This window comes from Ochotona princeps, chromosome 1 (genome assembly GCF_030435755.1).
Source record: "Ochotona princeps isolate mOchPri1 chromosome 1, mOchPri1.hap1, whole genome shotgun sequence".
NCBI classification, from domain to species: domain Eukaryota; kingdom Metazoa; phylum Chordata; class Mammalia; order Lagomorpha; family Ochotonidae; genus Ochotona; species Ochotona princeps.
The window spans coordinates 163170267-163196231 of record NC_080832.1 but is presented as its reverse complement, the minus strand read 5'-3'; the positions used below and the strand labels follow the sequence as shown (position 1 = coordinate 163196231).

The 25965-nt window shown below is 44.8% G+C and overlaps 1 protein-coding gene across 2 annotated transcripts in view; it reads left to right on the top strand.

Moving 5' to 3' along the window:
- The window catches only part of GMDS (GDP-mannose 4,6-dehydratase), a 560326-nt gene that overhangs the window by 22645 nt on the left and 511716 nt on the right, over positions 1–25965 (top strand). The window contains exon 1 of one of the 2 annotated variants that reach the window (XM_058668314.1): positions 551–570. The exons of the other annotated variant lie outside the window; for it this stretch is intronic. Within the exon in view, the coding sequence (XP_058524297.1) occupies positions 568–570 (3 nt within the window). The 5' untranslated portion in view covers positions 551–567. Of the gene's footprint in view, positions 1–550; positions 571–25965 lie in introns of those variants that run through there. 2 annotated transcript variants of the gene reach the window in all.

Sequence of the window (25965 nt, the reverse complement as noted above, 5' to 3'; positions counted from 1 at the left end):
TTCCCGTTCCTGCTGCATTAGCAAGTCAGTGCTTTGGAGAACTCCAAGTGTCACTCTGGTAGGGGATACTGGCTGAAGTTGTTAAGCCACAGCCCTTCCCTCTGTTTCTTCCTTTTTCCATCCCCCCAACCCCCGCCATTTCCCTTCAGGTTAGGCCCTTGGGTGGGATGTGGGGCCCCTCATCACCTGGGCGCTGGATTAAGGTGCTGAGAGAGCTGCCATGACAGCCTGTGTCCTCTGTCGGTGAGCTCTGATTACCTGGTCATTGTGGCCCAGGAGATTTTATGGAGCAAACAGTGGGCTCTTAGGTCAATAGCTCTGGACGGAGCACTAGTGGGGGTTGTAGGCCATGGTCCAGATGGAAGCTGGGGCTTTGGGGACCCACCCTTCTCGTTGCACTGTTGAGACATTTCCTTATTCTACTCTGTGTGCGGGTTTGCAATCAGTCCGTTCAGCTCTCTAGCCCACTGGGTAATTCCGGTCCTCTCCTGCTTCCTTGTGCTGTACTGTTGACCACTAGGGTTGGTCTATAGCAAACACACGGATCCGGATGCAAGAGATCCTGCAATGGTAAGAGCGAATGATTCATTGTTTGCCCAGAATGGCACAGAATGGCAGCGGAGCGAACCTGGAGACAGCTCAGATCTGGGAGGAAGCACGAGTTGGAGGACCAGTCCGTGCTGGTTGTTGAATGAGATCAGTAATGTCTCGGGAAGTTGTTAACGTCAGCCAGTTTCTGAAATCATGTAGACACACCTGCGTTTGACTCCCCTCCCTACCTAGAGGGAATTATTAAACTTCCCCTGCCCTAGTTTTCTTTTGTGTAAAATGGGGGCAACAGTACTGAATACCTCCTATGAAAGGGTTATGGGGTGCAGTCCCTAGTGTGTAATACTCAGTAATGTGTCACTGTTAATGGTCCTTGAAGATCAGGTTACCTCAGCCTAGCACTGTTTTCCTAAAGATATACTGTCATTTTATGAGACTATCCAACTAACTTGTCCTTGCCCAACTAAAAATGCTTTTATAGAGATTCCTGGTATTTGTTAGAAAAAAAGCTATGCTTCAGATTTTTGTATAAGCATTTTTTTCTGATAGCTAGTACCAAATTTGTACATAAAAATTTCTGACATTTGGTCTGCTTTGCTCCTGTAACTATATAACTGCATGTAAAATAGGTTAATTCTACCTGACACCCTTTTTAGAATACATATTTCTTATATAAGAACATGAGCATGAGTAGCTTTTATGGGGGAAACAGTTTGTAAGTTGAAATTGGTTTTTAACTTTCTCCAGTGCTGTTCCTGACATCAGAACCCAACTGAAATTTCCAGGTTGCCTGAACCTGGTACCCAGAGGTCACCTGTGCTCCCTCCCTGGTCAGGGTTCTATGGCAGAGGGCCCTGCAGTGAAAGCTGAGTTAAAGGTGGAACGCAGGCATCATTGTGAAAGTGTAGCAGGCCAGTCCTCTGCCTGTGGTGTTAGCACCTTAAATGGGTATAGATTCATGTCCTGGCTACTCTAGTTCTGATCCACTCCCTGCTAATCTAATGGTCTGGGAATGCAGCAGAGGACGGCCCAAGGCCTTGGGCTCCTGCACCCATGTGGGAGACCGAGAAGAAGCTCCTGACCTCCTGCTTTGAACTGGTCCAGCCATTTGGAGAGTAAACCAGCAGATGGAAGATCTCTCTGTCTCTCTCTCCCTCTCTCTGTGTGCAATTCTGATATTCAGATGAAACAAATCTTAAAACAAAAAGGTCAAGTGCAGTAGTAACCCAGCACCTCTGTCAATCTGGATGGACAGTTTCTGGGGCAAATAACAGTTTATGTATAGATGCGACAGATAGACACAGCTGCACACGCAGGTTAAGGAATTGTGTCAGGATTGTAGGACTGCTCAGTGTAAAACCTGCAGGCCCAAAGCTTAGAGTCTCTGCGCAGAGCTCGCTGTCGGTAGCTGCCGGCGGCAGCCCAGGCAGTCTGGGAGGCAGCACTTGACTGGGTTGACACCCATCGGGTCAGACACTTAGTTCAAAGCTTAAAATTTGTTACTCATGTCTAGAGAGTAACCTTGGAACCGATGTTAGGGCATAGCTGGTTCGCATCCTGGCTGCTCCACTTCTGATCCAGCTCCCTGCTAATGCGCCTGGGCAGGAGCAGAGCACAGCCTAGCTGCTTGGGCCCTGCACCAGAGTAAGTTCCTGGCTGCTGGCTCTGGCCCGGCTTAGCCCTGGCCGACGCAGCCATTTAAGGAGTGAATCAGTGGATGGAGGATCGCTCTGTCACTCTCTCGCCTGCTGCCTCCACCCTCTTTAGAGATTGGCCTTCACAGCAGCATCTAGACTGGTGTTTGGCCTAGTGTGTGGGGACCATTGCCTAGCTAGGCACACGTGGCACAGTTCACCTTCACAGCTGAGTGTCAGCTTTGCTGTGTTCACCCCTCTCTTCATGTCCCCTGCCCCCAACCCACTGTGACGCTCGGTGACCACTGCTGCTCAGGCTGGCTCCCCCATTGTTCCCAAGCAGCTGGAACAGTGCTGACTTGCCTGCTGTGGGCATTCTTGCCTTGCCTGACTTCCCTTGCTCCCCGTGCCAGGGCGAGGAATTCCGCAGTCAGGGTGATGGCATACATGGTGTGAACCCCCGCAGGAAGCTCCGACACCATGGACTGGGGACGCTGGGCAGCAGCTGGCGCGTGCGTGGTCAAACTTCAGCAAGCTGGATGCTTCCAGCGTGTTGCTTCTTATTGCCACGGAAGTAGTTGAAGAGGAATTCTCTTACAGGGTGTGTGTTTCCCTGTTGCCCTTTATTGTTGTTCAGCTTTCATTTTCTCCTCTTCCTACTGATGACGTGGCTGTCTCTTAAAGGGATAGCACCACATTTCCTCCTTGCACTGTTGGCTGTGGCTACAGATTATACTTTTGTCCTGTGTGTCCTACCTGACTGGGACCTCTAATAAGGACAGTTTATCATGGTGGGTTTTTTAAATTTGTTTTGTTTTGTTTTGTTTGGGTGCCACTATAAAGTGAATCAGAGTTTCCCATTCTTTTACTCATACTGTGCAAGGCACCTTGGTCATTCTGTCAACCTGACCTTTTTAAATGACTTTTTCATAAGGTAATGAAGTAGTTTAAATTACTTTTTCGGAATGTAATGAGCTTGATGACTAACAGGACATGCAGTTGGAGTCCAGGGACATTACCCATGACAGCTGGCGTTCTGGGGGAAGTTAGAAATGCAGTGGAGAGGTTGTCCTTGAGCCACACTTCCGTGCAGCCCTTCTGAGAAGATGGCCACAGTCCTGTCTGGAAGCTGTGTGGCCTCCAACAAGCAGAGGGAAATTCAGCTACTTGCGTAACGTAGACTATTTGAAGAAAACAGAAGTAACCCAGGCTTCGGAGCCATACTGATTATACTGAAACCAGAGCTAAAGTGCTTCAGTGTCTTATTTAAATCCAGGCCGTGAAGGTGTAGTCTGTTGACAGGCATGGCCTGTTTGTTGCAGAAAAATTAGATTATGTGTAGAAGCTTTTGTGGCATGTTGATGATTCTGAGATACTCATATCTGATGTTTTTTTTCAAAAGTGAATTCACCTTAAAGATTTATTTATTTTGAAAGGCAGGGTGGAGGAGAGAGAGAAAGAGAGAGAGAGAGAGAGAGAGAGAATTTTCCACCCACTTGCTGCAGTGGTCAGAACTGGGCCAGGCCAAAGCCAGGAGCCAGGGGTTTCTTTTGGTTCTCCCATATGGGTGGTAGGAGTGCCATCACTCTGGCCATTTTCTGTTGCCACTCCAGGCACATTAGCAGAGAGTTGGACTGGGAGTAAAACAATTGGAATACTAGCCAGTGTCTACCTGGGGTGCCAACTTTGCAGGTGGCTGTTTAACATGCTGTGCTACAGCCGGCTGTGCCACAATGCCAGCCCTTATAATTCACCTTCACTTCTATTCTATTGATGGGTTAGAAGTTTGAGATGAAGATGATGACAGCAACAGGTGGTTCTTTACCACGGACCATCTGAGACACATGGATTTAGAGGTTTCTGTGCTAAGTATCTGCTTAGTGGCATCCGCATGGTGGATTCCACACTGATGCCCCGTTTACCATACTGTACTGTTCTCTGCTGGGGTAATGAGAACATGGTCTCCAGGTGAAGACTTCAGTAGGGACTTGACTTTGCAGCTCTTAGATAGCCTTGGCTTCTCATACACTTGGGTTTATTTTCAAATATTACTTTTTTGAGTCGGTGATTTAAAATGTTGCGATGCGGGTGCGTGTTTGGTGTCCTGGGGAGGAGGCCTGCAGCCAGCTCCCACAGCAGAGTGCCCGGGTCCAGCGCTTGCTTGGCTGCTGGCTCCAGCCTCCTTAGAAGCCTTTGTTGACGTAGACCCTGGAGGGTCCTGTGTCAGGATCGGGATTGAGTTTCTGGTTCCCGGCTTTGCTGCTGACCTGTTAGAGGCGTTGGAGGAATGAACCAGTGGGTGGCAGCTCTTGTGTGTTTCTCTCGTTCTAGTGCCCTCTCCCTCTGCCCTCTTTTTTCTCCCTCATCCTCCTTCCCTAACTCCTTCTCAAATAAATACATAAAAATTTAAGACATAAATGAGTGTTCCAGTGAAGCTTTCACACGTGTTCCCTACTTCCCAGGTTTGCTTTCATGGAAGTTCCACTTATTACCTGTCTCCTGTGTGACTGTATTTCTGTATCAAAGAGTGGACCGTGGATGTACTCCATGTCCTTCCAGTCAGCTGTTTGAAAGCATTCTGAGTTTTGGATACATAGGCAGAGTAGCGTAGATCTGGATTCGGCTTTGCTGGGTTGCTTACAGGATGCAGGGCATAATGCCGCATTTAAACCAGTAACTGTTCAGTAAGTTATGAGGATAAAAATGCAACCTTTTAGATAACACTGGATGGGAACGATTTGGATTGTGTCCGCTTCAAGGCCAGGTCTCTGGGTCTCAGTAAGTCTCCACTACAGCGAGTAGACAAATGCATCCCAAGGGCCTCAGGTGCAGCCTCATGGAGTACTAATAATTTCAGCCTGGAAGATTTTTCATGTGGACAGTTTATGATCTTGGCTGTGATGTAATTTCAGCAAGCACCCAGCAGACATTTGACTGAGACTCTGTGTCTGTCACACACATGGCCAAAGCCCGGAGCCCAGAGTCCCATCTGTCTCCCATATGGATGGCTGGGCTCAAGCACACTTGGGCCATTTTCTACTGCTTTCCCTAGTGCATTAGCAGGGAGCTGAATCAGAAGTGGAGCAGCCAGAATTCCAACCATTGCTCCATTATGGAATGCTGACATTGGAAGTAGCTGCCTGACCCTGTGCCCCAGGGCAAACCTCCATTGTTAGATTTGAAACTGGTTGTTTATCTTCAGATACATTCCAAACTGTATTCCAGGTATCTGAAAGAATGGAAGTTAGAGACTTATATTAAATTATGTATTTAAGTATTTAAACAACATGTTTAAAAGCTCCCTGCTAATGACAGTGATGACTGACTACCCAGAGAAGTATGGCTGGTGGAGAAGGCACAGAAGTGCACACGTTGGTGGCGAGTGGTGTGTGCTTACACAGACAAGGTTAGGTTTTAGACTGTGACCTTGAATACACTTTCTCCACCATGAACCCCGGTTTGTTAATCTGTTTAGGAGGAATAATACTTGCTTGCGGGATTGTTGGCCTATCCCCCAGCTCTCAACAAACAAATGGTGTGCTATGGTGTTTGTGATCTGAACTACTTTGCCATGCATACACAGTGGTTGGTGTTGCGACGCAGTGGGTTAAGTTCCTGATGCCAGCCTCTCAGGTCAAGGTGCAGCTGCTGCTGTGCTGGCAGTGGAGCGTCTTGTTCATGTGCCTAGGAGGCCCCTGCTGGCATAGAGGAGGCCCAGCAAGAGCGCCTGGTGTTGCCCTGGTCCAGCCTGGGCTATTGTGGCTGTTTGAAGAGTGACCCAGTAGATACATGATACTTTTCTTCACTCTAGTGCTCCTGCTTGCCTTTCAAATAAGTATATTTTAAAAAAGATTCCAAATTGCAGATATTCATATTGAAATATTTTGAAGAATTACTGTTTACGGAGGATAGGAATTAAAGATAATATTCACATCTTGTATACTGTTACATGGATTTTTTAAAACTCTTGTTTTCCATTCCAGAGTGTATAAGTATGGTATCAAAGTATGGTATCTGCAAAATGAGTCATTCATCTTTGGCATAGAGGCTCCTAACCCCAGAAACAATAGATTAAGTGCTGTGTAATCCCTTGGTCATCTAATCTAAGTGGTTGGTTCTGCTTTTTTTACTTCCCATGGGCAGAGAGAGAGGTAAGTTGCCATTCCCTGCTTTTCCCTGTTGGAACCGAGAGGGGATTTCAGAAAGATGGGATTTGTTTTTGGCGCTTGCTGCTTCACTTTACTTTAACATGTATGTTTCCAGAGGAGGGCTCGCCTAAACTTACCTTGCTTCTTTTTCTGAGGTTTTCACCTTTGCTTTGCAATTACCAACAAGTAAGCAAGAAAATGGTGTGCCAGACAGGGCTGGTGTGGTGGGCAGCCCTAGGGAGACTGTGGAGAGAAGATGCTGAAGCTCCAGGTGGGGCTGGTACCTTCCCACGGCTGAAGGTGCAGGCTGCCCTTGCAAACCTCTTCTCAGCTCCATTGGAGCCAGAGAACACTTGCCACTTGGTGTCCAACCCGAGCAGAGTGGTTCCAGAGTCCACGGTGACTTGGATGCGGAGCTGGTCAGCTTTTTGTTTTCTGGAACAAAGCTAGGTTTTTGTTTTTGTTTTTTTTTTTTTTTTTCATTCAAAGCAGAATGCTCAGGGTTCTTACTTCTTGGTTAGCAGTTCATTCTGGGCCCTAGGAGGTTGGGGCCACGTGCTCTGGAAGAACTGGTTTCTTGTGTTAGAATGCTCTGAAGGTCCAGTTATTAATAGGGAAGACCATTTTACTTACGATTCCAAACCACCTGGACTTGCAACAATACGTGAAACAGAATGCTTGTGTGTGCCAGACTCTGTGTGCTATGATTCTTTGTACGTTTAGTCCCCACAAGGGTACTGCTACTTTAGATGCTGTTTGCAGCATTATTATAATTTTTTTTATTATGATAAAAATAATATTGCGATTACTATTTACAACAGGCTTGGGAGAACTCTGTCCTTCCTAGCTTACCCCAGTAAGGGGCTTATTTCAAAATAAGTTCTTGAAATTATGTCTGTGTCTCCCTGACATGAAACCACAAATATAAACCTCTACTTAATACTGAAAATATTGTTACATATGATATATAAATATTATGCCATATTATAAAAATATTACACTTTGTTAAAAATATACCATGGATCTGTGTTATGGGTCAATACCAGTTCCAGTGGCTTTTCTGGCAGAGAATAAGGTGAGGGGAAATCGCATATGTGGAGAGGAGTGGAGGCACAGGGCAGGGGATGTTTGGTAACCATGGGGTTGGCTAGATGGATTAAGGGAAGAGAGCGGGCTGCTGGGAGAGTGAAACCCAAGGCCCAGCAGGCTTCAGTGGATCACTGAGTGTCCCAGCGAGAGTTCCAGAGGCACTGTTAGCCCTTGATCTGTCCTGTCTTGTGGTTTTGCTGGCTGTTGCTCAAAGCTCGCAGCAGTGGCAGTCCACAGCTGCAGGGAACAACTGCAGGCCAGGTCATCGCTGGGGCTCCTAGTCCCGGGGAGGAAGTCCCCTGAGCATGGTGTACCATCAGTGGTGTGGGCCCTTTTAGGGTCTTAGGAACTCAGCAGTCGGGTGGGCTGTGGCCAAGGGGAGGCGTCCTGTAGGAAATAATGGGCAAGTTGCATTTCTCTGTAGGGTGGTAGGATTTAGGTGAGGAGAGCGCGTGCTGCAGTGCTGCCTGCTAGAGTTACCTGCATGGCGGAAGGTGGATGAGGGGCAGCCGAGCTGGGGCACCTCAGCTCCCCAAATGTGGGCTGAGGCATGAGGGTGTATGAAATGCACTGTGCTGTGGTTTATCCTGGAGAGGCAAGAAGAATCTCCGTAATGTCTCCTAGTATTAGGTCCCTCGTTTTCCCCACTTGCCTTCCTCATCACTTTCCTTCTCTCCTGGTGTGTGTGTGTGTGTGTGTGTGTGTGTGTGTGTGTGTGTGTCCTCCCATAATGTTTGTTGAGGACATCTGGCCACCTGCCGTGTCTTTTTTTCTTCCACCATCTGAATTTGACTCCTTGGCTTCTCACAGTGCCCTTTATCCCCTTGTTTCCTGTAAACTGGCATTACCATGTGAAGGATTGATTGCATTTTGGAAACAAGGTGGGGCAGGCACAAGAGAACTTCCTGGTAGGTTTTGTGTACTTTCAGTGAGAGGCATGTAACACTTTTTTTTCTCGTTATAATGTCAGTGACCATTGAAGATCATTGCCAAGTTCCATTGTCTCATTAGAATTTGTATAGTTGTGTTGTGGTGATCTAATTCTGTAATTCTTTTCCAATGATTAACTAAAATTCTTTTTTTAAACAGATTTATTTATTTTTATTACAAAGTCAGATATACAGAGAGGAGGAGAGACAGAGAGGAAGATCCTCCGTCCGATGATTCACTCCCCAAGTGAGCCGCAACGGGCCGGTGCTGCGCCGATCCGAAACTGGGAACCTGGAACCTCTTCCGGGTCTCCCACGCGGGTGCAGGGTCCCAAATCTTTGGGCTGTCCTCGACTGCTTTCCCAGGCCACAAGCAGGGAGCTGAATGGGAAGTGGAGCTGCCGGGATAAGAACCGGCGTCCATATGGGATCCCAGCATGTTTAAGGCAAGGACTTTAGCCGCTAGGCCATGCCGCTGGGCCCTAAAATTCTGAAAGAGTCAAATTTGTACTTATTAGAGTATTCTGAGGGACAGGAAAGGAAAAAGAAGGATCAATTATTTATCTTTTTCATAACTTGGTTCTGTATCCCAGGTGGTGACATTTTTATAAGAGTGTTATTATGAACTCATGGAATTAAAGTTTAAAATTTTTTATTTATTTGAAAGAGAGAGAGAGAGAGAGTTTGTCAGTCCTTACCTACTGGTTTCCCAAATGCCTGGGCAGTTGTTAGTGCACCAGACTTAGAGCGGCAGTTAGGAACCCCATTCAGAACCCCAAGTGCTTGAACCTCCCTGGGTGTGCATCAGCAGGAGATCAGGTGTGAAGTGAAGGACCTGGTGCTTGAACCAGCTTGATGATATGGGGTGTGGCAGTCCAAGCAGTGACTTAATTGCTGCTAGGGGAGCCGCGGCTTGCGCCCTTGGCATCCTTTTAGAGCAGCCCCGGCAGTGTTTGCTTTGGTGTTTTCTGGGATGACAATCCTTGTGTTTTCCAGATCTTCGGTTGGCTCTTTTGCAAGCAGCTGCAGGGTAGGTTTATTTTAATTCTGAAATCTGCAGAATGATGCTCCTGCTGCAGTACTCATTTCGGCTGTTGCCCTGCAGACCAGGGAACACACTGTCTGCTTGGTCAGCAGCTCTGAATAGTACCAGTTGATCAAGTTTGGGTTCTGGCCCCCCTAACCTTGTTCTCGGGGCTGACCTCCTGTTGCTGCCTTAGTTTCTGTTGCGTGCCCAGCCAGCATTCTGCAGTCACGCTCCTGACGGGGATTGGTTCCACATGGCACTCTGGGGTGGGGTCCGGGGCCCCACTGTCCCTTCTAAGTCCATGGTTATGTGTTTTCTGCTTGTGTTTCCCTGTCCCACTCCCGCCCCATGGCAGGAATGTTTTGTGGACAAGAGTTGCAAGATCCGTTTAGATTTTACTTGTTCTTCTCAAAGTGAGCTCACGTCAGATATCTTATTTAATTCCCACAGCTGCACTGTCAAGACTACTAGGGTCTGTATTGTCGTTTTCATTTCGCGAATGAAGAAAATTGAAACCCAAAGAGGTTAAGAGGCCGAAGGTTCCAGAACTAGTAAATGACAGATTAATGAGCAGATGGAATTGCAGTTTTCTTTCTCACCATGTTTCACTGACTCCAGTAAATCAAGGGACACCCCTCCACGCTTAAACGTATGTACTGTCCTCTGAAGTTGGTGCCATCAGGCTCCCTTGGGGGGCGTTTGCCCCTTCTGGACGTTTCCCTCTGGGTTACAGCCTTGTGATTTCCAACACGGTGACCTGAGATTGGCGTTGAGGATCCCCCCTCTCTTAAGGAGTTGGACAGTATAGGATAGTTTCTATTTGTTGAGTCACTTGGAGAAAGAAGCTAAAGAATGACATGACCATCCAGAGGAAGTGGTGAGAAAAGAGAGTTTCTTTTATCTTTAAAAAAGTTTGGATGGTGGGCCTGCTGCTGTGCTGCAGTGGGCTAAGCCAGTATGGGTGCTGGTTCAAATTCATGCTGCCTTGCTTCCTATGCAGCTCACTGCTGATGCACCTGGGAAAGCTGAACAAGTTGACCCAAGTGTTCCGCCCCGTGCTGGGGACCTGCGGGGGCTCCTGGCCCCGGCTTCCTCTTGGCCCAGCCCCGGCCTCAGCCTCTCGCTCTGTAACCTTGCCCTTCAAAGAAGTAAATCTTTTAAAAATACTGAATGATAATTGTTTACAGGATGGAGTATTTAGGAAATAGCTCTTTCTCACTATCAAGAAGTCAGCCACACACTTTGATGCTTGCCTGTTTAGGCAGCACGAGCCCAAGCTGACTGCAGGTTCCTCATCTGTTAGAAGCTTGCTGTGCCTAATGCAGTGTTTTACTAACTTTGTTATTACTGGAAAAGGTGATAACTAAAGGTCAGGGTAAGCAGGCCTTTCTGTCTCACAGCTTATCGTGGGTGTTCTCTTCAACAGTTACATTTTTTAATAGCAGTTTTATGTTTTGTTTTTCCCTGTTAGCAAATGTGAGTTTGGGGAGGGTGCTATACAGTTTTCAAAGAATATACACTAAAGTCTACCTTTCTCATTGTACATTATTATCAAAAGGTTGTTATACTGTTCTTAATGTCTTGTTCCTTTGATTTTCGTTATTTTTTCCTGACAGGCAGAATGCTTTGACATGATGGTTTGCAATTGCCTGCGTCAGAGGCAGTTCTGTCTAAGTTTGGGAGGATTCTAAATTGTTAACATCTTTATGCGCTTGCCTACTTAAGTCCTGGAGAAAGACCTGCTTGAACTTTAACTTCTCCAAATAGAAAATAACACCAGAACCACTTAAGGAATTAGTTGAAGTATTGCTATTTTATAATTGAATCCATATGTTTAAAAAGATCCACGTCTGAGCTCATATAACTTTCTCTATCACATCACAAAATATCACATCTCATTGGCTCTTTAATCAGTTGAGTTACAGAGAAAGGCAATACAGGTTCCAAATTAAAAACTGGGAGGTACTGTAATAGCATTAAATACCCGCACAGTCCTACTCTATGCGCTTAATTGAGAGAACTGTAATTTAAAAGAGATGTATTACATTGCTAGCAAATGTTGAAAGTTCAGTTATACTTTAGAGGCTTTTTGAAATGTTATGTCTTACAAGAATATTTCATTTTAGTTTCTACTTTGGCTTATCTGAAAGATTAGAAGTCATTACTTTGGTAGCATTGTTATCCAATGGAATGAATATTTCAGGAGAATCCAGAATTCTGTAGTTTTCTGTATTCATTTTCACTAATACCTGCTTTCCAGCTCTGTAGCATTGATAATTTGGGGAATACTACATTAATTTTTTTTTCTGTTTTATCTACTCAGTGGAAGTTTTAAAAGTATTTTCTGCTACTGACCAGGGGAGTCTCACTAAAAGGGGTAGTGTGGTTTATTTGGTCATTTATAATTTTTTTTAAGTAAGGGTAAAGTTATGAAGAGAGGGACAGGGAGGGAGGTCTTCCACCCTCTGCCTAAGTGATTGCCCCAGCCTGGGCAAGGCAGGCCGGAAGTAGCCTCCTCTGGTTGCTCATAGCGCCAGCCCCTGTGTGGGCATCTTTTAACAGATCCTGTTAACATCATGTACAGCGTTTGTCATTCAATTCATGATTGTCTAAAATTTAAAACGCAAACTACAGGACTTTTGGAGAAAGAATCACTGGAAGTGTCCTAACACATTAAAAATAACCAGATATAAATAGAAAAGATGAATTCTTTGTCATTCTCTTCCCACGAGGTGGGATTGTTTTGGTTATTCATGAAATATTTGTTGAGCATTCCTTATGTTTAGGTGGGAACCAGCACAATAGACAAGACCACAGTGATTAGTACTCCTGTAACAGCCCCAGCTGTTGTGGCCATTTGAGGGGTGTACCAGAGTATGTAAGGCGTGTGTGTGTGTGTTTATGTATGTTCTCTGTAACTCTGCCTTTTAGATAGACAAATAAATCTTTAAGATATACTGTTGGGATAGATTTCTGCCTACCCAACACAGTTTTAGGATAATTTTCACCTCATTACGCCTTTTAAAGACTGATTTACCTTATTTCTGGAAGTTTTAATAAATACACATTTGATGATACAAATGAATAATATAAGTAGATGTTTTTCTTAAATGCACAATTCTAATTGTATGCGAGCATATGTGTGTGAAAAATACATGATAGGAAGTATTTGAATATGGTGTTCGGTTTTATGGTCTTGATTGGTACCTGCAAACCAAGGGCGTGGTGTCTTGAGGCCGGTTTGTGTACCAGGCACCTGTCAGCAGTGTGAGACTGCTCCCCCTAGAGGAGGGAGAGAACCTTGTTCAGGAGTTAGCCCTGGGGAAACACCAGCCACAGATCTGGGCCGGCCCCTCTCCTTCTGAGCCCTGTTGATTTCCTCCAGGGCTGCATCCACACACCCTCCCGCCAGTGCATACCCATTCTGGGCTCAGTGTGGTACCGCCGTGGTGCACTTCTGTTTGATATCCCAAGGATATTTAAACTAAGTCAAAAATCCAAACAACACCTTGCTATATGCTAGTGCTAAGTATTGCCATCATTTAAAATCAGGTGTAATTTTTTTTTTTGACACCAGAAAGTCGTAAATTACTATCAAAGAGCAGAAGATTTTGTAAGAAGGTGTTAAACATGTAACACTGTTGATTTCTGTTTTCTTTTTGTTATGACCTGGTTAGGGCATGGTCATGGACCTGTGCCCTCCACAGTGGAGAAGGCGGACACATCAGACTGCAGCCACATGAAGCTGTCAGACGTCTCTCAGCCGAGCTTTGGTCTGGCCGAGGAAGACCCCTCCCTGGTCTTTCCCTCGGGGCAGGAGTGTCCAGGTCGAGCTCACGTCTGTGATGGGGCCCGGATCACCGAGAGCGTCTGATTGCCTTTAAGGAACCATCCTCTCAGACGGCTCTCAGGGAGCTGTTTCGTAGTTCTCTGCATGTGGCCCACGGCGCTGGCCTTGGAATTCAGTGAGCAATTGTGATGAAGCAAGCAAAAGATGTGCCGATTTCAGTTGCAGAAAATAGTAAAAATGGTCTTTCTAAAATTGCAGCTTCTCAAGTTACCACATCTTGGGCATGTTATTTTCTGAAGCACTTTTATTTCCCTTTGGAGTTTTCAGCTGCAATGAGCCCTGCTCCAGTCTGTGCTGCCATAAATCTCTGGGCGAGTGCTTGGATTGCTCCTGCAGACAGTTCCCTCTGAGTGTCTAAGATCCGAGGGTTGTGACCAGTGCCACCTCTTTGTGTCCTTGTAAAGCGGTGTGGAAATTGTGTGCATGCCCTGTGTGCCACACTGCCTGCTTCTCATGTGGCTACAAGATGCATGGAGTGGCATCTGGGTCAGTAGCTTCCGGTTCCAGCTTTGCTACTCATTCTTGGATGAGTAACTTCACCTTTCTCTGCCGTCTGTAAAACTACGAATGCTGACAGCTGATGAGCTAAGCCGTACTGTTCAGATGTGTTGTGACCGGAAGCACAACAGGTCTCCTAAGAATAGTGGTCAGGCATTTCTCTCACTGGGAAAATCCACTCGGTCTACCTTTTCCGAAACCTTGCGTCCTCGACCCAGGGAAGTGAATACATTGACAAGCAGATGTATGGTGAAACTGCTGGTTCTCAAGACCCTATTTTGGAGAAATGTTCTGTTTTTTCTGACCCAAAGGAATTGACTTATGTGACTCACTCTAATCCTTAAGAAAATTGCCGCGGCAGCATTAACCTTGTGCTCCACCCAGGAGGCCCTTCAGATGGGCAGGACTGTGAGCTCCGGACAGGAAGGACAGACCTGCTGTCAGAAACGTTTGGTTTATGTGTGCAGGCAGTCTGGGTTTGGTGTTACTGAGTGCCTGCTAGATCTGGGTATAATGCGGGAAAGTCCGCAGGCAATCTGGTTGGGATGCAAGTTTTGTCAGTTTGGTTGTAGTTGTAGACTGTGTCATTGTAAGCTCAGTATTTTGTTCTTACTGTGATGTGGACGCTAGCGCAGTTCTGTGCGATACGGCTTCTGTGGTTCCTCAAGGATGTACTCCCTGTGTTATTTGTGGTCAGCTCTTAGTTAAAAGATGACATTTTACAGCTTCCTTAGAGCGACGGTGATTGAGTTCTGGCACATCAGTGTGGAAGAGAGCCTTGTAGGCCTTCTGCAGAGGCTGCTTGATTCTAGTAAGGGGCTGTGGGAGATACGTCCCCCTCGTCTTTGCCCTCCCACTTTCGGGGCTGTGGATCTGATACCAGGAGCTCCAGCACATGATTTTGCATGATGAACTCACCTGAGGGTGGAAGACAGAGGAGGCAGAAGTGACTGCTGTCTCGGATGACTGTTGACCCAGCGCTCAGCAGTCAGGGACTGACTCCTGCCAGACTTCATTTTAGAGATGTTTTTCGTGAGGTGACTGCAGTGCCGGATCCTGCAGGAGGAAACTCGTGTGTTTGTGGTCAGTTCTGTCCTTGTAACAGACCTAGGGTGTGATCATTGAGTAGACTTCCAGGTTCTTTTCTTTTTTAACTAAAAAAAAAATATTTATCTTGGAAAGGCAGAGTTACAAAGAGAGAGACAGAGATGAACAGCTAGTGAGCACTTGTCCCTACCATTTTGCTCAAGGGGCCATGGCATCTGGGGTCTAGACCAGGCTGAAGCCAGGAGCCTGGAGCTCCATCCAGGTCTGCTGTGTGGCTGCCTGGAGCTCAAGTGCTGCAGCCATTTGAAACTGCTTCCCCAGGTCTGTTGACAGGGAGCTGGAGCAGAAATGGGGCAGCTTAGACTCAAACTGGCACTCTCTGGGATGCTGGCATCTCAGTAAGCCTCCATTGTGGTACCACAGCACTCCGTGGGGAGTGCAGGTGTTAGTGTGTGTATCTCTCTTTTGTGGGCCATGTGGCCTGATTCAGAGAGCAAAGTCTTCAGGTCGGAGAATTTCAGCTGCTCTGTTCTGGAGCAAATCTATTTAGAGATACTTTAAAGCAGTGTACCTCTGACTGTGCTTCCAGCTCAGCACTCTAGCACCAGCCTGAGCAGTTCAGGGCCCTTAGAGCCGTGTCCCTGTCCCACTGAAGGAGGCTCCTGGAGGGGTGGGGCCAAGGGTCTGCTAAATGAGTGACTTGGACGCAGGCCAAAGGGAAAGAATGGCTGCTATATGATCCTCTGCATTTTGTGACTCAGACAGATTGTCAAAAGCATGAGAATTTGGCCAGGTGTCAGTGGGCTGGTTGTGTTTAAAGCTATTGAAAATGACAATTTGCACTTGGCTTAAGTTGTTTCCCCTATTGACTATTGACTGGAAAATTGAACCGTCACAAGCTGTGTGAATTTACTGAAGAGCCAAGCATACCTGCCCAAGAGGGGCGGTGTGTCAGAGCTTCTCATGGCTCCTAGAGATGCTTCTGAAGCCGCCCGCGCGGGTGAGAAGCTAAAGGAAACAGCACTGTGGGCGAACTGACTTCAGAAGTGGATCTCACACTTGTTACGTTCTCTGACCTACCAGCCTACAATGTCAATGAAAAACGGGCACGTTACTTGAGAGAAACAATTTACCCAGCGAACTGATTGGGAGACAGAATACATGTGCAACAGAAGGAGCATATCAGAAATTGATTGTCAGGGAATCTCCGAACCCGCGGAAGAAAACCCGACGCTGAGTGAATGTGTAGGAACTCTTTATTCCACCAGGCAGCATGCAAGCAGGAAAGCCATCTGCTCCTTCTTTCTCTCTGCTCTTTCTCCTACTCCCCGCTCCAGGGCCCAACCTGCTTATATACAACACCTAGCCAATCAGCTAAAAGGTCACCCCCGCAGGCAGGACACGCAGCCGAGCCCCAAGGGGAAGACACTTCCTGAACTTGTTTACCACTGCCCTAGTCAGGGCGTTGGTCCAAGGTGCTGTCATAGACAGCCCCATAGATTGTTAGGCTCTCTCAACAATTGATGCATGATCAGAAACCCTCCTGGTGTGTACCCACCCGAAAGGGTGCAGAGCCAACACCTGCGGGCTGAGCTTGAGCCATGGGAAGAAGTCAGTGGTGTAGGGGTTAGTGTAGGAGCTGAGAACGAAGGGCAGAAATACCAGCAGGACTCCTCTTGGGGAGGGCTCTGTGTGCAAGAACCTGACAGGTTCTTTGGGGGCAGTTCCAACTGTGGTTGGAAGCCAAGTGGCGTATGTGAACTAGAAGCGAATTCGAGGCTGAGCTGTTAGTCAACAAGGCCCTGCTGGCTGCTGTGTGGAACATGGCTTGTAGGAGGACAACAGTGGAAACAGGGAGCCTGTTATAGGACATTGTCAGAATGGTTTGGTGACCTGAGTTAGAGGAAAAGGTGAGTAGAGGTCAGAATGAATGGAATTTGTTATGGACTTGACCTTGTAGATTTTTTTAATAAAGGAGTTTCATATGCAACCAATGGTGGCATAAGCAGAAGATGAAGAATAGCATGTAAAGCCACAGATGGTTCAACTGTCAGTTGTTCAGCTGTGCTACCAGCCACCGGTGCGACTTTGGCCAAGCCAGACTGGAAATCCAACTTTGTCATTTGTAGGATGGTGATCTGAGCATCTAGCATAGGGATTACAAGAAAAATCAGGTAAGAAAACATATGTTGGAGTGTTAGAACAAGACCAAGCAGATAATAAATGTTCAGTATCTATTAGTCATTACTCTTTTCCTTTGCAAAACTTTACTCCTACAAAATTTCCAGTATTAGAAAAACTCTGGTGTGAAACCATATATACCTCAGGTTGATTATTTTTATTTATTTTACACTTAAAAATTTGTTTTTACACTTTTTGGTTTATAAGTTGATTTTTGTTGCAGAAATTGATGGTCACTGTAGCTTTAGGCCTCGTAGTAACTTGTGCTGACAGACATGTCTTCCGAAACAAGTCTGGGGAGAGAAAGTTGTGCAGTCAAGTTATAGAGTATCCTGTGTAGTTTGCTTCCTTTGGCGGGAGAATAATGAAACACGTTATATACAGTCCCTGGTGTCTGCCTTCCTTCCTCTCTCCTTCCCTCCTTCCCATCTTCCCGTTTACTTGAGAATTACATACACACACCCCATGATGATCTCTCTCACACACACACCCCATGATGATCACAGCTGTCCTTTGTCTTTGCAAATGAAATAAAATTCTTCCACATTAAAGAAAAACTCCAAAAACTCGCCTCTTTTAAACCTGCCCTACAAATGAAATTGAAAAGTCTCATGAAAGAGAAAAGGAACAGCAACTACCAAAAGCAAAGGCAAATGTGGAGAACATCCAACAAAAAGGCTAACAGAAGACCAAATCAAAAAACACCTCATTGCTAAAATGACAGGACCAAACTGCCACCTATCCATGTTAACATTGAATGTAAATGGCTGAAGCTTACCAATCAAAAACCATAGATTAGAGGGCTGGATCAAAAAACAAAACCCATCTAACTGCTGCTTACAGGAGACACATCTCAACAACAAAGATCAGAGGAAACTAAAAGTGAAAGGATGGAAAAAGATATTCCAAGCAAATAGTAAGGAAAAATGTGCAGGTGTAGCCAGTCTTATAGCAAATGACATCGACTTTGTGAAAAACATTAAAAGATGAAGAAGGATATCGCACGATGATCAAAAGATCCGTTCAGCAAGAAGTTATCGCCATAATTAATTGTACCATGCATCTTCTCAGGCCGCGATGGAGTGAAGCTAGAGACCAAGAAGTCAAAACAGTCAGGGAGACTTACAAACACATGGAGACTGAATAATACGTTACTAAATGAGCAACAGGTTAGAGAGGAAATCAAAAGGGAAATTTAAAAATTGCTTCAAATAAATGAAGGTATCAACACAGCATATCAAAACTTATGGGGCACAGTCAAGGCGGAGTTAAGATGAAAGTTCATCTCAATCAATGCTTATGTTTAGAAACTAGAAAAGCACCCAGTAAATGATCTAAACCTTACAGATAAGCATAGAAGGAACATTCTGTAACACAAAGCAAATTTCAAAAAACTCAATGCAGGCATCATTATAAATGGGGAAAAATTGGAAACCTGTCCACAAATATCTGGAACTATACAGGAATGTCTGCTGTCACCACTACTCTTCAATATAGTTTTGGAAGTCCTTGCCAGAGCTATTAAGCAAGAAAAAGAAATGAAAGGAATCCAAATTGAAAGCAAGGAACTGAGGTTATCTATTTGCAAATGAAATGATTCTCTACAGAGGAGAACCAAAAGACTCAGTCAAGAGACTGTTGGAACTCAGATGAGACTTTGACAGGGTAGCAGGATATAAAATTAACATAAATTGATGGCACTAGTGTACACAAATAATTCCATGGCTGAGAAAGAAATTGTAAGTACATTCCCCTTTAAAATAGTCGAGAGGAATCTTAAATACCTGGGAATTAAATTAACTAAATACGTGGAAGACCTGCATGATGAAAACTATAGAACATTAAAAAAGGAAATAGATGAAGACATTGAAAAATGGAGAAATTATCATGTTCCTGGATTAGCAGGATCAACATCATCAAAATGTCCATATTACCAAAAGTAAGATACATATTCCACACAATCCCAGTCAAAATCCCAACAACATTCTTTGCAGAGCTAGAAAAGAAGATAGAGAAGTTCATCTGGAAACACAGGAGAACACGAATAGCCAAAGCTATCCTGAAGAATAAAACTCAAGCTGGAGGAATCACAATTTCAGACCTCAAGACGTACTACAGAGCAGTGGTTATCAAAATAGTTTGATACTGGTACCGAAACAGAGAAGATCAGTGGACCAGAATAGAAACACCAGAAGGGAGCCCACACATGTATAGTCAACTAATCTTTGACAAGAAAACTGAAAACAATCCAGAGAAAAAGCTTGGTCTGTTCAACAAATGGTGTTGGGACAACTGGATAGCAGCTTGCAGAATTAAGAAGCAAGATCTGCAGCTGTGACATTAAACGAAAATCAGCTGTAAATGGATCAAGGACCTAAGTCTACATCCAGAAACCATCAAACTATTAGAGGAAAACATAGGAAGCACACTCCAAGATATAGGAACAGGGAAAGACTTCTTGGAAAAGACACCAAAAGCATCGGCAGTCAAAGCCAAAATGAACAAATGGGACTACATCAAACTAAAAGGCTTCTGTGCAGCAAAGGAAACAATTAACAGTGAAGAAGCAACCAACAGAATGGGAGAAAATTTTTTCACACTACACAATTGATAGGGGACTAATATTCAAGATTTACAAAGAGCTTCAGGAACCCAGGGACAGTAAAAAGAAAAAAAAAACTGTTGCAAAAATGGGCAAAGGAAATGGACATTTTTCAAAGGATTCAAATGGCTAACAGACATAATAAAAGATGCTCAGGCTCCCTAGCTGTCAGGGAGATGCAAATGAAAAGCATGTTGAGATACCACCTATCTCCAGTGTGGTTGGCCTACATTCAGAACTCTGCTAACAACACCTGCTGGCGTGAATGTGGGGAGAAAGGCACCTTCCTTCACTGCTGGTGGGAGTGCAGACGAATACAACCACTGTGGAAATCAGTGTTGTGAGTGCTTAGAGAATTGCAAATAAACCTGCCATATGACCCAGCTATCCCGTTCCTTGGAATACATTCAAAGGAAATGACAAGTGCATATGAGAAGGGTATCTGTAATCCTATATTTATAGCAGCACTTTCTACCATAGCAAAGACATGGTAACAATCCAGATGTTTGTCCAAAGAAGAGTAGTTTAAAGAAACTGTGGTACATCTACTCCATGGAATATTATTCAGCCATTAAAAAGAATGAAGTTATACCATTTGCAACTATGTGGTCCCTACTAGAGACCGTTATGCTCAGTGAAATAAGTCAGTCCCCAAAAGACAAATACTATATGTTCTGTCTAATATAAGGAAATCATCATGCAAATTTTCAATTCAATAACCCTTTCCATACTGTTTTTTGCTGCATCCCATGTGTTTTGATGTTTATTTCATTTTCACTTTTTCCAAATGCTTTCTTTTCTCTTGTTGAATTCAGCACTGGCTCAAGGATCTCATGCTGGCATCATTTTGCCCAAGAGGCTTTTGTGTTTTATTTTTGTCACCCATGCGTTGGTGACTCAGTGGCACATTTTTTGACTCCATGGTGCTATAACTTTGTTGTTATTCTAACTTCATACCTGTTATTAACTTTATTTCGTGGTTTCTCATTTAAGGGAGTATATAGTGATGGAGTAATAGAGACTACCATATTCGGATGTGAAGATACAATACAATATGCATCCCTACTTCCAAATCAAAGATGGACTCCCAATGAAACTGTTGGACATGCCTAGACAACGGGATGATGGACTGTCTGCCATTGTCTCTACCAGCAATGGCAGAGCACACTTACATAACAGACTGATGGAATTATAACTCCTTGTGAAGAACTAGACTATTGTAACAGTATGGGGAAAATCAGTCGAGAGGGTGGGAATTTGGTGGGGGGCATCCCAGACTCTAAGGAATTGTACCATCAAATTCACATTTTAAAATTAAAATAAAAAAAAAAGCCACAAAGATTGAATCAAACAAAAACCGAAAAAAACACAAAGCCTGTTTATGTGTTGTCTGCAGGAGATACATCTCACCAAGATCAGCCGAAACTCTATCTCATGGATTTTGATGTTTTTGTCTTTAGCTTCATTTCCTCAAAACACTTTTTTTCTCATTAAATTCTTTAATGATGCATAGATTATACAGTGGCATAATTTTATTCAAGAAGGTTCTTGATTTTGGTTTTCATTTCTTCAGTGACGTGTTAGTTGTTCATGGTGTTGTTAATTTCTTTTTTTCTTCCTGTTTGTTGATTTTACTTTGGCTTTTCATTTAAGGGGCTGTGTAATAACTGTGTAATAGAGACTATCATATCCAGTGGCATGTTTAACTTCATGGCATTGTAAATTTCTGTTTTTCTTCCTGTTACTGGTTTTGTTTTGTGGCTTTTCACTTGCGGGGATATATAGTGACTATAGTGGAGACTATCATACCCAGATGTGAGGATACAATGCACTATGCATCTCTACTTCTGGATCGAGGATGGACTCCCAATGAAACTGTGGGATGTGTCTTGACAATAGGATGCTGGACTCTCTGCCACTGTCCGTGCCGCAGTGGTGCACATAGGACTGTTGATGAGGAACTATGCTGTTGTAATGATATGGGAGAATTCAGTGTGGAGGGGGTAGAGGAAATTCCAGGGCCTGTGGAAATGATAATAATAAAATGATAAAAATAAATAAAATGATAATAATAACAATAAAATGATAATAATATAACAAAATGATAATAATATAACATAAAATGATAATAATAACAATAAAAATATATATAAGGGGTTTGCTTGGGGGGAAAAACCCTTTGTAAATATTTTCTGCTTTATTGAAGCATTGCAGTACTAGAAGGATGGGAGAATGCTATCAAGCAAGATTTTGAAGGAAGAAGGACCTCACAGTGGGCAAGGGAGTTGTTTGGTCCGGAAGTTATTTTTCCCTGCAGCAGTACAGCACTGGGGTAGTCAGCAAATGAACTCTGTTGCAGCACTGCGGAGTCTGGGGAGGGACTTAGTACCTGGTGTGTACTTGGTGTTGGAGAGCCGTCTGTGAAGAAGGCTGTCGGAGGTAGAGGCCAGCATGCTAGTTTTGTAGCTGTCCCAAGTTGAATTTCTTCAAGAATGTGCTAACGCACATTTAAGGTCACTTGAAAATTATGTTATTTAGAAATATCTGAACTTGGCCAAAAGGAAAATCAGACCCTTCTTCCCTCTTCCCCCCAGTAAAAAGTTAATTGTTACTATAAGCTGAGACACAATAAGTTTATATTGCTGATAATTTTTATTTAAAGATTTGTTGATTTTACTTGAAAGGCCAAGATAACAGAAAGAAGACACAGAGAGAGCTTCCACCTCTGGTTCACTTCCCAGATGCCCACAACGGCAAGAGCTGGTAGCCAGGAATGCTCTCTGATCCCTCCACATTAAGTACAGGGCCCAAAGTGCTGTGCTGTCCTGTGCTGCCTTCCAGGCCAGGAGAAGCAAGTTGAATTGGAAGCATAGAGGTTAGAACAGGTGCCCATATGGGAGTGCTGGCACCGCAGGTGGAGGATTAGCTTGCTCTGCCAGTGCTCCAGCCCCCAAGAGTTTTTATTCTTACAAAATGCATTTGCTTTCCTGAGAAGTTCCCTGATCTTTTAGTTTGTGCTGCTTGTGTTGTGCTGATGTTTCTTCTGCGCCCTCGCGCCCTGCAGTCCTACCGTCCTCGGCTTCCGTGCAGGATGTCTCACCCAAATGCATCCAGCTGTGTCACAGTGTGGCCGAGTCACTGAGCTCAGCCTAAGCCACGTATCCCTCACTGTGTGGAAGTGCGAAGCTTTCTGAGAAAAGCACGCTTCATTTCAGAGCTCACCACCTTCTCCACATCGTTGTGCAAGACTTGCTTTAAATGTCATCTGTAGGAAGTCTGGACATGTCGAACAGAAACTGGAGCCTGTGCTGTCCAGGAGTGTTCAGACAGGGCTCCCACAGTGGGCCTACTGTACTGTGTCTGAAGAAACTTGGCCTTTTGTCTGGGACTAAGTCACTCACAGCAACTCCATGCTAAATGCCCTGATTTCCTGCTGGGGCACGGCTCTCGGCTGCTGCCTTGCTCCGGGCAGGAGCACACACTTTGAAATGACAGCTGGCAGCAAAGCCTGACAGGGAGACGTAATATTAGTTTTAATTGGGGAATTGTTTTTCATAAATTTCTTTTCTTACATATTCTTTTCCAATTTTACAATCATTTTTCATTTCAAAATTGAATAAATGTCCTCAAAGTGACAGGGGAAATGACATAGAATCAATACAGGTTACCTCCCTCTCAGCCCCCCAGTGGCCCCAGATAACTGCCACACATCAGCATCAGCCTTTTAATAATTGGACCAGACTTCAAAAATGAGGAAAAGTAATTTATGTTGGCAGTTGGACAAACAGGTTTCCTACAAACACACATTCCTGTGAAGTTAACAAGTAAGAATCGTTGAAGACAAACCAGGAGAAGTTCTCAGAGCCTTTCAGAGAGCTGAGCGCGGAGCAGAAGAACTCTGGCAGGAGATGCCTGCCCCACCTAGGTGCCTTCCTCGCGCGACTCGCGTGCCGTTCCGCGCGTGTCGGAGGGCGGCACTGCTTCTGCAGACTCATGCCCGCAGAGTCAGGCACAATGCTGGGTGTGTGGCTGGCAGAGGCCTGCAGTGTGCGGTGTCCTTCGGAGACCTTGCAGCCCTGCCTCGTCGTCCTGCTTTCCCCCCAGCATTCCTTGCACAGCTTCTTTGCCATGCTTTGAATCCAGGAGCATGCCCCAGGCCCAGATCCTTGTAGGCAGAGGTCCGTGTGGTGCTCTGTGCCCCTTCACGCCCCTTCACCTCTTCGCATCCTCCCCTCGCCCAGCACTTCTCATCGTCTGACACGTGTATTTGTTTCTTGTCTGTCTCCTTCGTGTAGAACATAAACTTTGGGAGTGTGAGAACTTGGCTGTGTTTACTGCTGGGATCCCCATTTTCCTGAAGTGGCTGACACGCAGTAGATCTTACATTCGCTGTTGAATGAAGGAAGAATGCGTGCACTCTAGACTCTTTGTACCTAGGCCAAGGGGCTCCGGACGACAGTGCTCATCTGTGTGACATTCAGCACTCAACATTTCTCACTGACTCTTCTGGGGGTAACAATTGCTCTGTGCCTTGGAATTTTTTAAATTATTATACAAACCCTGTCTTTTAAAATCGACTTTATTTTCCATTGTATAGTTTCGTAGGTGTAGGGGTTTCCCCCTTCCTTCCCTCCCCCCTGTGCTGTCCCCACCCCCTGCTTTTACAGTAGTATAGTCCTTCAGCTGTCATCTCTACTCCAGCTATCTGCTCTTTGCATGTGTCATGACAGTGCAGGTATAGGCAGCAGTAGGGAACCTGGCACTGTGTTGTCAAGGTATATTTAATAGTTTTATTGGGCACCTTCTTTTATTCAGGAGTACAGACACATACTTCAGTTCTTTGTTTCCTGGTATTCTAGTGTCCATTAAACCATTCATTTATGACAATATAAGTACATACTTCTTATTTACATATATCTTTTTGTTTTTCACCTTGTATGAAGGTTGTCTTCTATCTGAGAGAACATATGATATCTGTCCTTTTGGGATTGGTTTGTTTCACTGGTCATAATGGTCTCCGATAGGGACCCACTTTGTGACAAATGGTAGTATTTCATTTCTTTTTAATGGTTGTGTAGTATTCCATTGAGTGGATGTACAATTTCTTTATCCAGTCCTCTTTTGACTGGCATCTGGGTTGTTTCCATGCTGTTGTGGGTTGTGCTGCTATGACTATAGGAATGCAAAGTGCTTCCTCGTAGATTTCAGTTCTTTTGGATATATTTCTAAGAGTGGCTTACCCGGGTTGTACAGTGGATGAATTCCAGGTGTCTGAGCATTCTCCATACTGATTTCCATAGTGCTGCACTAGTCCACAATCCCACCAGCAGTGGAGTCGGGCACCTTGGTCTCCACATTCTTGACAGCAGATGCTGTTAGTAGAAATCCTAGATTTTCATGCTTCTCAGGATTCTGTTTTTGACAGACATTTCTGGTCGCTGCTCAGTCCCTGGTGCTCTTGCTCGCTGCTACCGAGTTTGTACTTGAATGAAGGAGACTGAAATACGTGAAGATAGTTTTAACCAAATGATCAAGACCGTGAACGGGATGTGTGGAGCAGAGATTGAGCTGGACTTGGGACTGCACCATCACATTGCACTGTCAGCAAGAAGGCTTTTAGAGGGGCCAGGATGCAAGTTGCAAATGGAGAAGAGGCGCTAGCAGAATGCAGTCCATGTCAGTCCCGGAGAAGAGCTTGCCAAGCGCCTGCACAAGTTGCGTTCTACCTAGGAGCAAACTGAAGGCCTGACTGAACAAACATGAGGAAGGGGGCAGTGAGGAGGGCGTAGGATGGAGAAGGGGGCCTTGAGCCATCTGGGGACTCCAAGTAAGCACAGGGCAGATTGTGTTGGATTTTCTAGGTCACTGTATCAAGTTTCCATTTTATCCTAGCTGAAATGGGAAGCCAGGGGACCGACATCTGACTTACATTTTATAAAGAGTTCTGGCTGCCTGTGAGTTGTTGTGTCAAGGAGTTAATTTATTTTGGGCTCCTGTTAAGGTCTAACAGATTTTAGTATAATACTTAATTTTTATTGCCAGCCATAAAACCAGAGTCTTTCATTAAATGGTTTTTAGGAAAATCTCAATTAGTGTGAATAAACAACAGTGTGTATTGTGGACATGTAAGTTACAACTTAAATGAGTTTGAATATTTTTGCCCTTATGACTAGTAGGAGATGAACAATGCTGGATTATAAAGTTTGTTTTTATATGGAAATAGGAAATTGCATTTTCAGGTGTACGTGGTAGGGAAATGAATGAATGGTTAGAAGTTAGTCCATTTTACGAGTGAGAACTGTGTGTTCTCTTGCTAAGGTAGCAGTGACAAATGCGTGGCGTGAAGGATCATGGTGACTGAGGCAGAGCTGTTGCCATGGCTGCCTTCTGGCTTTGGGAAGGGCCCCTTCC